Raw genomic sequence first — 12,930 nt, 5'->3', positions numbered from 1 at the left:
TAAACCACATGCAATTACCGACCCTCGTCATAGATGGATCCAGCTCTGGCGGTGGAGACAGCATTCAAAGCGAAGCACAGGAACATAGAAGAAGCGCTTCTGCGCGGCGACTCTGACGTGGCAAAGCTGTACGATGACGCAACAATATTCATAACGGGGGGCTCCGGGTTTCTGGGGAAGCAACTCATCGAGAAACTCATCAGGTACGTTTAGTGTTTACTTTTTTTGGAAACTTGTTTTTTTTTCTCTATTTTGGAGCCCATTTCTTGTGGACTCTTACCCTTTTTTAAAGTATAACACCTGTTATTAATTAAAGCGTATAATCATAAAAATTGTTGACAGATCTTGTAATGTTAGAAAAGTGTACGTTTTGCTTCGACTGAAGAAAGGGAAGCCGGCGCAAGTGAGACTGCACGAAATCCTATCGGACCCGGTAAGTACAGCTGTATAAAATGTATAACAAATGTCTCGCAACGCACCTCTTATACCGCAAAAATTTGCAAGATCTATGCTACAGTACAATCTATTATATTTTAAACCAAGTTATAACTTTTTTTAAATTACGTAAATGCCTTTATTACATAACACAATAATAATAAAAATATAATAATAAGTAAACTGAAGTTAACTAAAAGTAATGAATAATAATAAGTTATAAAATAAAAATGTTCCACACTCCTACTTCATACTTCCTTCAACAACTTTCTACAAATCTATGAGGAGCAACTTCTAAGAATAAAGAGAGCAATTGTCTTTGGAGATACAAATATTGACTTACTAGCAACTGACAAGAAAAAGAGGCAATATAAAGCTATGTTAACTGAAACTGGCTACAACATATTAAACAAGATAGATGCAGAACATTCTACCCGCGAAACAGCGACTACTAAAACAATAATAGACCATGTTGTTACTAATCTCAAGGAACATAGTTTCCACTTTGTAGTGCTCGACTCGGCCTTGTCAGACCATAAAAATATTTATGTCGCACTAAAGCAGTACAAGCCTCCGCCTAAACAGCGAATACAATACAATGCTATAGATTACCACAAACTATATGACATGATCAAATCAACCAAACTTGATAACCAAATCAACGACTTTAATAGCTTATATGAATATATTAAAAAAATATTTACAGAAAGTAAAATAGTTAAATACAAAATAATTAATGAACCTAAAAAGGAGTGGATTAATAGACAAATAATATTAGAAATCAACAAGAGGAATGAATTGTGGAGCAAGCTAAAAGTTAATCCACAGGATGAGAAACTAAAAACTGAATATCTGAGCAATCGAGATAATCTAGCAGAAACAATAAAAAATACTAAAGATCAGTACTACTATACAGAATTTTCTAAATGCACAAATAAACCAAAAAAAATGTGGAAACTTATTAATGATCTAGCAAAGAATAAAATAAAAAATAACTGTGCTCCCCCAAACTTAAAAATTGACGATCAGTTAGTATCAGATCCAGTACAGGTATGCACGATTTTTAATAAGTTCTTCGTAAATATAGGCACACAACTTGCCAACAAAATTCCGACACAGTTTCACACTAATAGCGACTCATATATACTTTCTAAGTTAGACTCTAATAACGGGCAACATAGCTTGTCTAGATTTGCACCTTGTACCGTAAAGGAAGTATCTAAAATTATAGATAGTTTAGACTCGAATTGTAGCGCAGGAATCGATGGTATAACTACTAAAGCACTAAAATCTATTGGCTTCAAAAATCTATTGCTCCCAAATTTAACAAACTGTATAAATTTATGATTCAATGAAGGACTATTCCCGCAAACTTTAAAAATTGCTAAGGTCACGCCAATTTATAAAACCGGCTCTAAATCAGATCCAGGTAATTACAGCCCAGTTTCAGTATTACCTACAATATCCAAAATGTTAGAAAAGGTCATACACAACAGATTGAATGAATATTTATTAAAAATTAACCTATTATACAAAGGGCAATATGGCTTTCGTGCTAAATGCAATACGCTTAGTGCATGTGTAGATTTAGTAACTACAATAAGGTCACACATTGATAAAAAAGATATAGCGCTAGGCTTATTTATCGATTTAAAAAAAGCTTTTGATACTATAAGCCACTCTCTCTTGCTTAAAAAATTAGAACACATTGGTATAACAGGACCAGCTCTCAAAATTTTAAAATCATATTTACAAAATAGGTATCAGATTGTTCAATTTGGTAAATATGAAAGTAGTAGTGAACCAGTATCATGTGGAGTCCCGCAGGGATCGATCCTCGGTCCCTTGTTGTTTCTAGTCTATATCAATAACCTTCACCAGGCAGAACTACAAGGGAACCTAACCCTTTATGCGGATGACACCTGTTTGTTTTATTTTGAGAAAAACATTGACTCAATTATGCGTCAAGCTCAGCATGATATGAAAGTATTGGAAACGTGGTTCCAGTATAATCTTTTGACTATTAATGCCTATAAATCATCGTATTTAATTTTCAGGGCAAAAAATAAAATAATAGCGCAACTACCAGACCTAACAATTAACGGTATAGCCTTACATGAAAGAACTCACGAAAAATACTTAGGACTAACACTAGATAACAAACTAACTTGGAGCGCGCACATACAATACATTAGAAAAAAGCTTTCGTCTTTAGTTGGTTCACTGTATAACATCGCACGTTGCATTCCACGGAAGGCTCGTCTACTGATTTATAATTCCTTAGTCAAACCGCATCTACTTTATCTAATCGAAATATGGGGGTGCGCCGCTAAAACGAATTTAAAACCTATCCAGACCCTACAGAATAAATTAGTAAAAATCTTACATCATTATCACTATTTGACATCATCACGAACAATTTATAAAGAAACAAAAATCATGAACATTAAACAATTACATACATATAACACATGCATTCTTACATACAAAATCATTCATAAACTCATTCACTCGCACATAACATTCACATTAAAATCTCAGATAAATAAATATGCAATATGCATCACGTCGACATACCCACCTGGCAATACCTCGTACTAGAACCAACTATGGTAAAAATAATTTAACTTTTGTGGGAGCACAATTATATAACAAACTGCCTAAAACTGTAAGAGATGCGACTTCACTGGACATTTTTAAGAAAAGGTTGCGTGATCATATTTCAAATGACGATAAATATTACAACCAATAATAAATAAATACAATTTAATAAAAAAAACTCGTGTGCAGTTTTTAACTTGGATCACAACCCAAGCATTCTCATTGAGTTCGCATCTTACCTACAACCACGGCACTTTGCTCATTCTTTTTTTTTCTGTTTACCCGCACCGGGATTATTAAATTATTAATTTAAGTATTGTACTTAATTATAAGTTATTGTTCTCATGTAAGTGACAAATGTCTTCTATGAGAAATAAAGATCTTTAAACCTACTTGTAGCGTAGTGCCCATAACGCTGGCAGCGTTACCTCACTGTATAGAGAGGCTAATTTCTTGGGCAAAATAGCTGCCGTCACACCCGAAGTAAGGATTAGCCTGTGGGACATCTACTTCATTAATTACAACTTGGTTGCAGTGGCAGCAATGCTCTTGATCTCGTCCGCCAATACTATTCAGTGTTACAGATGTCCAGTGGCCACTTACACCAAATTTCCTGAACGCTTGTTCAGCACATCTTTTCTATATCACAAGCTCATTTGAGGCGTGTTTCCAGGTATACGATCCTTTGAAAAAATTGTACCCAAATTTCACGGACAAAATAATCCCAATAGATGGAGACGTCAGAGAGTTGAAGATGTGTCTGAGTGAAGATGACTGGAAGACTATCACTGAGGAGGTAATGTGTTACTTTATAAGAGTACTCGGTGCGCGGTACGTCGCAGTTAGTAGCTTAGTCAAGGTACCAACCTTCAAGGTTGATGGAAACGGGGCGACTACATATAACATAACATAACATTCCAACGATTGTTATAATTTATTTATGTATTAATTTATTTTATTAAGTTCACTAGGTCATGATGTACATTTACTTCTGGCCTTGTACGACATGTAAATTTGACACTAAATTATTCTAATTGATTACGGTACATTATATTACGTTACATTACATTACATTATATCACATAACATATCTACATTACACTTTATCACACAAATCGTGCGTTGTTTTATGCAGGTCAATGTAATATTCCACATGGCGGCAACAGTAAACTTCCAAGAAGACGTACGTACTGCGACCATCACCAATGTACGAGGGACCAGGGAAATGATGCTCTTGGCCAGGGCTTGTCGCCAGCTTAAGTAAGTGGAATAATTCAGTTATATCCTTCGAATTTCGATCACTAATAAGAACTAGATACACAATCCCATACAAAAATGAACTTAAAAAGTGGCGTCAAACGTGTTTAAAAAATTCTAAGTGACAGAATCTAAAATTAATACAAAATCAACTTTATCACCATTATTTCAAGGTGTTTTTTTAAAAACTGCTTACCAAAAGCAATAAATTTTTACGACATAAGCTAGCTGTCATAAGCTACCATAAAAAATTTAACCTTATTTGAATGAAATTAAAGTCGCATTTACAAAGCAAAAAAAAAGCCATTAAATTTTACGACCGTGGTTTGTCACTTGGACAAGGGATGAGTGGAGACGAACTGTCAGTACTTTAAACGGTTATTATAAATTATCACTTAATATTTTTATTAGGTCGAAGTAATTAATTTGAATGAAGATAATTATATTTTACCTGAATGTAAGTAATAAGATAATAATAATTTATCAATGAAACTAATATATATATGCAGTCACAAAATTTATATTATAAAATAAAAATAAATCATACAAAAAGAACAATGAAGAACACAAAAAGGATTAGTTATAGTTTAAAATTAAAATATAACCAAATACAAGTAATTTAATGAAAAAATCAACAAGCTGTTTACGCCGTTGTGTCCAACGAAATATATTGCCGCCGACTAAAGAAATATGTACCAAATCAACATTTATTTCAATTATTTTTTACTCTGTAGTGACATAGAAGTCTGTTGTGTATATTTTGTTAAAAATTTTGATTTTTTTTCAACACCTATCTAAGGACACTTTGGTATTTGAGACGAATATAATGACAACTTAACGAAATTCAATATCTTTGAAGATATAGATATTGAAAAAAGTCTGTGAAATATTATCGTCGAAACTCAATGAATCCGAATGTAGATCTGAATAGTGAATATATAGTGGGATATGGAGCTGGAGATTTAGTACGTTATGTAGTCAAAGCTACGAAATGTGACGCATGTGTAAGTAGTTTGTTAGCCCACGATAGATTGTTCTTTCACAATCTTATTGATGTGAAATATTTAGGCGGTCTGTTTTATTCATCTCTAGACGTTTTTGTGTTTGCAAAAAAACAGAAGTTACAATTAGGCTGTACCAGATGTGTCCTAAAAAGAATTTAGTTTCTATAATTTCCACCAAAGTATTATCATCATTTTTGGGTGATGATGTCTTTTCATCCAACTGCCACGACAATAATCATAGAATTATTACAATAAAGTCTATTGTCGAACGATACACTAAAATAAGATTGCATTACATAACCAAAAACGAAAAAATAAAAATCCATCGATATTATATTATTATATATCGATATTATATTATTATACAACGCAAGGGATCTCGAGGAAAGCTAAAAATATATTATATAATATTTTACTTAATAATTTAATTTTACTCATTTCCTATTTATATTTGGTATCTAAAACCTCTGCCTAACCTTTTAGGTAAACCAGGCATATATTTGATTATTATACAAAACAAATATTTTTATAAAACAAAAAAAATAATTAAAGAAAAAAATATAAAACAATAGCGTCTCCATTCAAAATAGAACAGAGTCACCATGTTACCCGAACAAATCAAGTGGGCATGCAATAGTAATAATTGTACGCTTAGTAACAGACTTTACAATTTACATGGTTTATACATTCTGTTGATAATTTCGAAAACTTAAAAATAAATTAATTACGCACGATATAGCAGTATTTATAATTGAGTGATAGCAATTACATACTTATAATAATAATACTTACCGAAAATACGATATTCCATCCTTTTTTAACGTCCTAGACGTGTGATTTTTGCAGTTTTTAAACGAGCACTGAGGCATGTTTATTCTCCGATCGTTCAAACACTACTAACCTAAAAAAGCACCCAAATGTCAAATTGGGCGCGCTTTTCGTCGCGTCATTCTGTCGTCGCTGATTGTGTATCTAGTTCCTATTAGTGATCGAAGGTTATATCACACATTTATTAACTACGGTGTAAGTATAGTTATAGAAAGATTTGTTATGAATTTATGACTTAAAGCACCTAATAAGAAAATATTTTTATCATACTCAACCCCTAAGGGGTTAATAAATGAAAGCCTCTTTAACAATCCGCTGGTTTTGAAGCAAGGACTTTGAAAATGACGACTTTGGAATAATATGACACAGTTTTTGGAAAATCTACCTCTTCGGGGGTAAAGTAAGGAATTATAGTTTTTTAATTTACCAATATTGAAGCCAAGCCATTTGTAATAGTTGAATCATGAATGAACGTGGCTTTTTGATTATAAATAATCTAGATAGATTTCAGTTTGGAAAGAATTTCAAGTGATTGTAAAAATCATTATCATGTCGCATTGTTGTATATTAAAAAATAAGTAGCAAAAGTATTTAAAAACGATCTAATTGTCTAAAAAGGACTAAGTTGGAACTCCTCGGATAAGGATGTACCTCTTACCACAAAAACCAGAATATGTTATTAAACAACAATAAGTGAATCGACGGTTCCTCTGGATCGATCCACAAAGGGATCTACCTTCTTCAAATAACGTTAATGTTAACAGATCAATGGTGCATGTGTCCACTGCATACTCTCATGCTACTAGACATCGTATCAATAAGGCAGTGCGTGAAGATTTCTACGAGGCTCCGATAGCGCCTGAGGATATGATTACGTTGGCGGAAAATAATGAGATTGACTACCTTAATGACATTTTAAAAAGGTGAGTGTCGTCAACCTATTACTGTCCTACTGCTAGGCATAGGTCTCCTTAGGCCATAGTCCACCACACTGGCCAAGTGCATATTTCACATATCTTTAGATTTTTTTTTAAGTTCTCTCCGGTAGGCAGGTTTCCTCATGGTGTTTTCCTTCATCGTTAAAGAAAGTTACAATTAATTACTAATATGCTTATAACTTTAACAAATTGAGGTGCGTGCTTGGGATGTAACAAAAATAAGCTTTTAATAGGATCAACAATTATTAAAATTTGCCTAATATTTGTTGACAGTCGTGGGTCAGATTGGCCAAACACGTACACATTCACGAAGGCGGTGGCGGAGGAGACGGTGAGGACGATGGCAGCTGACCTGCCCGTGTGCGTCGTCAGACCAGCTATAGGTAGGTTTGGAGACTGGAGGTTTTTTTATAATAAGTACTTATTCTATTTTTATATTTTTGGAATATTCAGTCTTGCTCTGAGCAAAGAAATGATGTCATCTGATTTTTGCAATGCCTTTTGTGAAGGAAGTGTGATAAATTCTTAGATAAAGATACTCGTATATTATTGTAAATGTTGACGATTATGGAAGAATATATTGGTTTTTTTAGTATCACTTCCTTGGAAGTTTACCACTATTTTTGCACTATCTTTTTACACATTTTTTGTATTTAATATGTGATATAGTAAGAACGTGGAAGAAGATACGTAATAGTAAGAACAGTTAGAACATTGAACTTATTTAAAATTTATTCATTGTAAACAGTGTTTATGCGGTGTGTCTTATGCGGCTCAACTATTTAATTAATAAATACACTGGATAACACTTTCTCAGAAGATTTATAAACTAACAATTTATAATACAAGAAAAATATTATAAATAAAGTATGTAATATATAATTTTAAAATAAATTACTGAGGAACCAATGTTATCCCGCGATGATGATGATGATGATAATGACGACCCGCGTGGCGGAGACCCTTTGCGCGTCAGACCATGCCGGTCTGACGCGCAAAGGGTCCCGGGTTCGATCCCCGGCCAGACAGATAACTAAATGATGAATTTAGATTTCTGTTCCTGGGTCTGGGTGTTTGTGTATTCGTCTATGTGTGTGTTCATGGCACCCACGACACAGGGAATCCTAGTGTGGGGCTGTGAGTGTAAAAAGCGTTTATTATTGTTTATTATTTTTATCACGATAGCTGTCAACTATCACTCCTTCTCTTCTATTGTATTTTTGGTATTCCTTCCGAGCATTTTAACAGCATGTTACAAATATTGTTTTAGTAATTGCAGCATACCGGGAGCCATCTCCAGGATGGGTTGACTCCAACCAGGTCCTAGGGGCTAGCGGGGTAAGTGGAACTATTTATACAAAATACTAAAAGAAAATTTTAGTGTGAACCCTTAGTAGGTCGACTCCGAAGACACGAAAGACTTTACCAAGCTAGACAGTTCTACGAAGCGCTTAATCTCAGACCTGAGGGGTAGCAACATATCTATTGCTCAGGTATCAGGTAGACTCTAATCACATCTGAGATTGCTCACAGATGTTCATAAGAAGCAGTAATTTCTATAGTAAAATTAGTGTGGTTCGACCGAGAAGGTGCCACACCTATTTATAGGGTGAAACGGTGCTGCATTTCGCTGGAGGTGTGTGCATGTCGAATAACATAGATAATAGATGATCATCTAAGTTCTGAGTAGTGACAACGCGTCTATGATTCACGTATAGTAGGACTTGCTCTATATGGAGTGGGTCACAAATATCTGTAGACGCAACTGACCACTTACCAACAGATGGACTGTATATTAGATTTAAAAAAAGGACTTACGTCACCACAGTGGCTACCTAATCTTAAGCAGCTATATAACTATATCTTCGGTTTCTGACAGCTCGTACTCGGCTCTATTCTGGGGGTGATCCACGTAATTCGGGGCGATACGAACAATCGAATGGACTTCATTCCAGTGGACGTTGTCACCAACGTACTGGTGGCCGCTGGCTGGGACACGGCGCGGACACACGGGCAGTCAGGCAGACAAACGAAGATCTACAATGTGACCAGTAATAGAAATCATCTGACAATGGGTAAGTAATATTTTGATTATACTTAGTACAAGATTTGGTTTAACTTGCCTTCGTCGACAACCCTTTACTGTCCCACTGCTGGACAGGGGTCTTAGAACGAGAAGTATTAGGTCAGAGTCTTCCGCTCTTGCCAACTGTGTATTCACATAGCGTTAAGACTTATTTAAAAGATCTCTTGCCTTGTTATTTAAATAATGGTAAAAGGCAGTGATCGTGGAGAAGACACTCGGCCTCTCGACATCCTTATTCTGTTCGATCAGAGAGGACAAAGACCTGTGTGCAGAAGTGCAACTGTAAGAACTCCATGATGAGAGATGAGAGGAATATAACTAAGTATTTTTATTTGCAGGCCACCTCGTCCTCATAATAGACACTAAAGCTAGGGAATTTATATCTCCCAAAACAGTATGGTATGGCTTCATGAACTTGGCGAAACACAAGTTTGTCTACATAATATTGAACTGGTTGCAGCATTATATTCCTGCGAGCATCGTTGACAGCGCTCTCTATATCACGGGGAAGAAACTAAGGTACTGTTCCTTCAACAATTCGTCAAGAGGTGTCCACATGTCTCCTGAATCACGCTTTAGAAGTTTTCTAATCAACTTCCAAACAACAAAGGTGTAGATGCCGGCTGACTTACATATCGCTGCTTCAATTTAAAACTACCACAAATCAAAATAACGCTTTTTACAGGAAAGCTAATTAGAAAAGAAATACTATTTGCCTTTATAAAATTAATGTATAACACAGATTAGTTTCCGAGATGCGGAACTTTTGTACAAAAGAGACGTGCTTTCAGCTCGTTTGTCGACACGCAACTAACAATATGACGGTTTAGATTATATTTCCTGCGTTGAAAACGAAAATTCAAAAGTAACGGTTGCGTGGATTTTGTATCTCAGAATGCAAAATCAATGGGAGTGTTTGTCAAATATAAAATGTATAGAGGCTTACGATTGCAATTTTGCGATAAAAACATTTTTGATATTTTTTATTTGTGGTACTTTTGAATGGAAGCAGCGATATGATCTTCTTACGGTAACAACGACCAACTTAGTCCTCAGGAGTAGCTAATTCTATCTGATCACCTTCAGGTGTCTTCACCTACTACAAGGAGTCGGTCACAGATGTCCTAACGGCAGTGAATACTTACCATCAGATGAACCTCAAGCTCGTTTGCAACTGTTATATTTTCAAATACCTCAATCAAATTAAGTCTAAACTTGAACATGAATATACCGTAACACAAATAAATACTTTGTGTATAATAGACACGTAAATAACATTGTGTGTAAAATTTCAAGATTTTCTATTATGATATACTTTAGATCTCAATTCTGTCGGTGAACGACAACTACGCTTAATATTATTTAATTAATATTGAACTTGGCTTCCATTTACACATGTACGCATTTGATGGGATTTCAACACTACTCGTATCCATCTCCAATAGACTAACAATATTGTTTTGTTCAACGAAAACTTAACTTTTTTTTTCGTTTTCAGATTGTTGAAAATTTACAAAAAAATTAATAATCTGGGATCAGTGTTGTCTTACTTTACGTTGAACGAATGGTTATTTGAGGATGGTAACACCCTGGGTTTATACAACAGCCTCTCAACCACCGATAAAGTCTTATTCAACTGTGACATGAGCCTCGTAGACAACACAGAGTTAATTGTTATGTGGATCCTAGGTCTTCGGCGATATATTGTGAAAGATGATCTGAACAACACCGAGTATGGCAGAAAGAAGCAATTATTGTTTAGGATTGCACATTATATTTTTATGACTTTATATTTATATTTGATATATAAATTAATGTGTTTTGTGTTTTCGGTAATTGGATTTTTCTAGGATGTTAATAGAATAAAAATAAAAAGTGATTGTAAATAAATATATATTAAACGTTTATTTTTCCATTGTGTTGTCATTTAAACTGGAATAGACAAATGTGGCCGCGTCTACGAAGGGAGAATCTTTAATTCACATATTACTGATGAGGACAAAAGCATTACAATAGTTTATTGTAATCGCTTATTGCTAATTGTTCTAAATTTTGAATTCATCTGATCTTTTAAAGTGGATAAATATCACCTTCAAAGATTCTGTTACATATCCAGATGCATACACCTATACATACGGGTCAAGCTAATAAAAGCGTGATAAATAATTATAGTTTAAAAACTAAAAACCAAGCTAAAATCGCACAAGGAAAATCGTTAATCCTGATTCCTGGCGATCCTGATGAGGAGAATGGGATAAAATTATTAAAATCGTGTATTGTCATAGGTTCTCGGACCGTTCAAAATGGGTAAAAATAGAGTTCAAAGATTCCGTTACATACATACAGGTTTAGCTAATAAAGCTTATAAACAGATTTCAAAGGAGTTCGCACGTGGCTAGCGCGGTGGTCTACACCCTCTCACTCTGAGGGGAGACTCGTGACCAGCACTCAGCAGTATCATATAATCATCACCTAAAGTTGACGCGCCATGCACAATTCAACAAGGACGCACACAGGCGCACTTCAATATTTCCTATTACATATTGTCTACTTTTATGTCTGAAATATTCGCCAATTTCGTACACAATGAGTAGACAACTTATTCACTAGATATAAATGTTAATTGTAATGACAAATTTCGTTATAATTTAATTCATATCTTATTCACAGACCTTAGCTACAAAAAAATACAGGTCTATGGTATTATTGTATTCAGTCATTATAAGTGAATTTTACTATAACGTACAAAAAGATCGTCCTCCAAATCGCTTATTGAGCCGTTTCTAAAAAAACTCTATTTAGTGAATCGACTTAACGAAAGAAAAGATCTTTAGAGAAATGTATCTAAGTAGTATTTTTATCTCTGCTTAGGAACCTTTAAATATATGTGAACGTTGAAGGCACCTTTGCATCATTAGAGTTAAGGAGGTGAAGGTCCAATTTTTACTTATATGTCTGTGCTCAGTAACTTATTACATGCATGCAAAGAATGGCTAATTTCTATAATTTAGGTTGAAGACACATCGTCCCTATAGTACCGGGAGTAAAATAGGATTACGATATCTCCTGCCAGTCGTAAGAGGCGACTAAAAGTGGGCCTCCGACGGGAACGACGGTTGTATGTGTTACGCATATCGTCCCACCAGAGTGGCGGGCGTCATGCTCACCTGGGTGGAGTCTGACGGGGCAACGCGCTAAGGACTCCGGTTGCGTCCTCTACACAGCGCCGAGGCCACTTGGTAGGGTTAGTGCGGTAAGAATCCCACGGCATCAGGTAGCTTATGAAGGTTTCGCCTAGTTAAAAAAAAGGTTGAAGACATATCTGCACCATTAGGTCTGAAGAGTTGAAGGTCAAATTTTTCATCATAATGTCATGTGATCCTAGATACTAAACGTTCATTTCAAGTTGAAAATTGAATTAAATTGGGCAGAAGAAAGTTACTATAAAACTAAGGAGATAACGAAGAGTTTCACTCCAAACTCAAAGTTCTCATCATCAGACCTTGTAAGGAACTTATGACAAGGTACGAAAGTACCACTTTAAAACACCTATCAAATGGAATGAAAAATGATATTGATTCCGAAATACGTGAGTTATTCCAGTTTGAAATAAATTCAGTTTTCTGATTTTCCAGAAAAACTGGTACACATTTTCCAATTTCCACGAAATGGGACCTCCTGTGATACTAGCCGCATATAATTGAATCATGTCAATTAGCCGCGGCGTTACAAATATACCAAAATCTCTTTTCTGCGGCAAGTCGGTTAAAAGTCCATCAAG

General features: G+C 34.9%; 1 protein-coding gene across 1 annotated transcript; it reads left to right on the top strand.

The window, feature by feature from the left end:
• Positions 1 to 33: 33 nt before the first annotated feature.
• On the top strand, positions 34 to 11,064 carry LOC140756971 (fatty acyl-CoA reductase wat-like). The gene is made up of 10 exons (XM_073092517.1): positions 34 to 203; positions 343 to 433; positions 3,710 to 3,832; positions 4,172 to 4,296; positions 6,890 to 7,048; positions 7,337 to 7,446; positions 8,334 to 8,401; positions 8,943 to 9,138; positions 9,488 to 9,668; positions 10,648 to 11,064. The coding sequence occupies exons 1-10, from the start codon at positions 34 to 36 to the stop codon at positions 10,997 to 10,999; spliced, it is 1,575 nt and encodes a 524-aa protein (XP_072948618.1). The 3' UTR covers positions 11,000 to 11,064.
• Positions 11,065 to 12,930: the final 1,866 nt, after the last annotated feature.

The sequence above is a fragment of the Epargyreus clarus genome, unplaced genomic scaffold (genome assembly GCF_041222505.1).
Source record: "Epargyreus clarus isolate Ecla_fem2 unplaced genomic scaffold, WU_Ecla_fem_2.2 ptg000036l, whole genome shotgun sequence".
Taxonomy (NCBI): Eukaryota; Metazoa; Arthropoda; class Insecta; order Lepidoptera; family Hesperiidae; genus Epargyreus; species Epargyreus clarus.
Note: the sequence above shows the minus strand (reverse complement) of the source record. Positions and strands in the feature narration are given on the sequence as shown.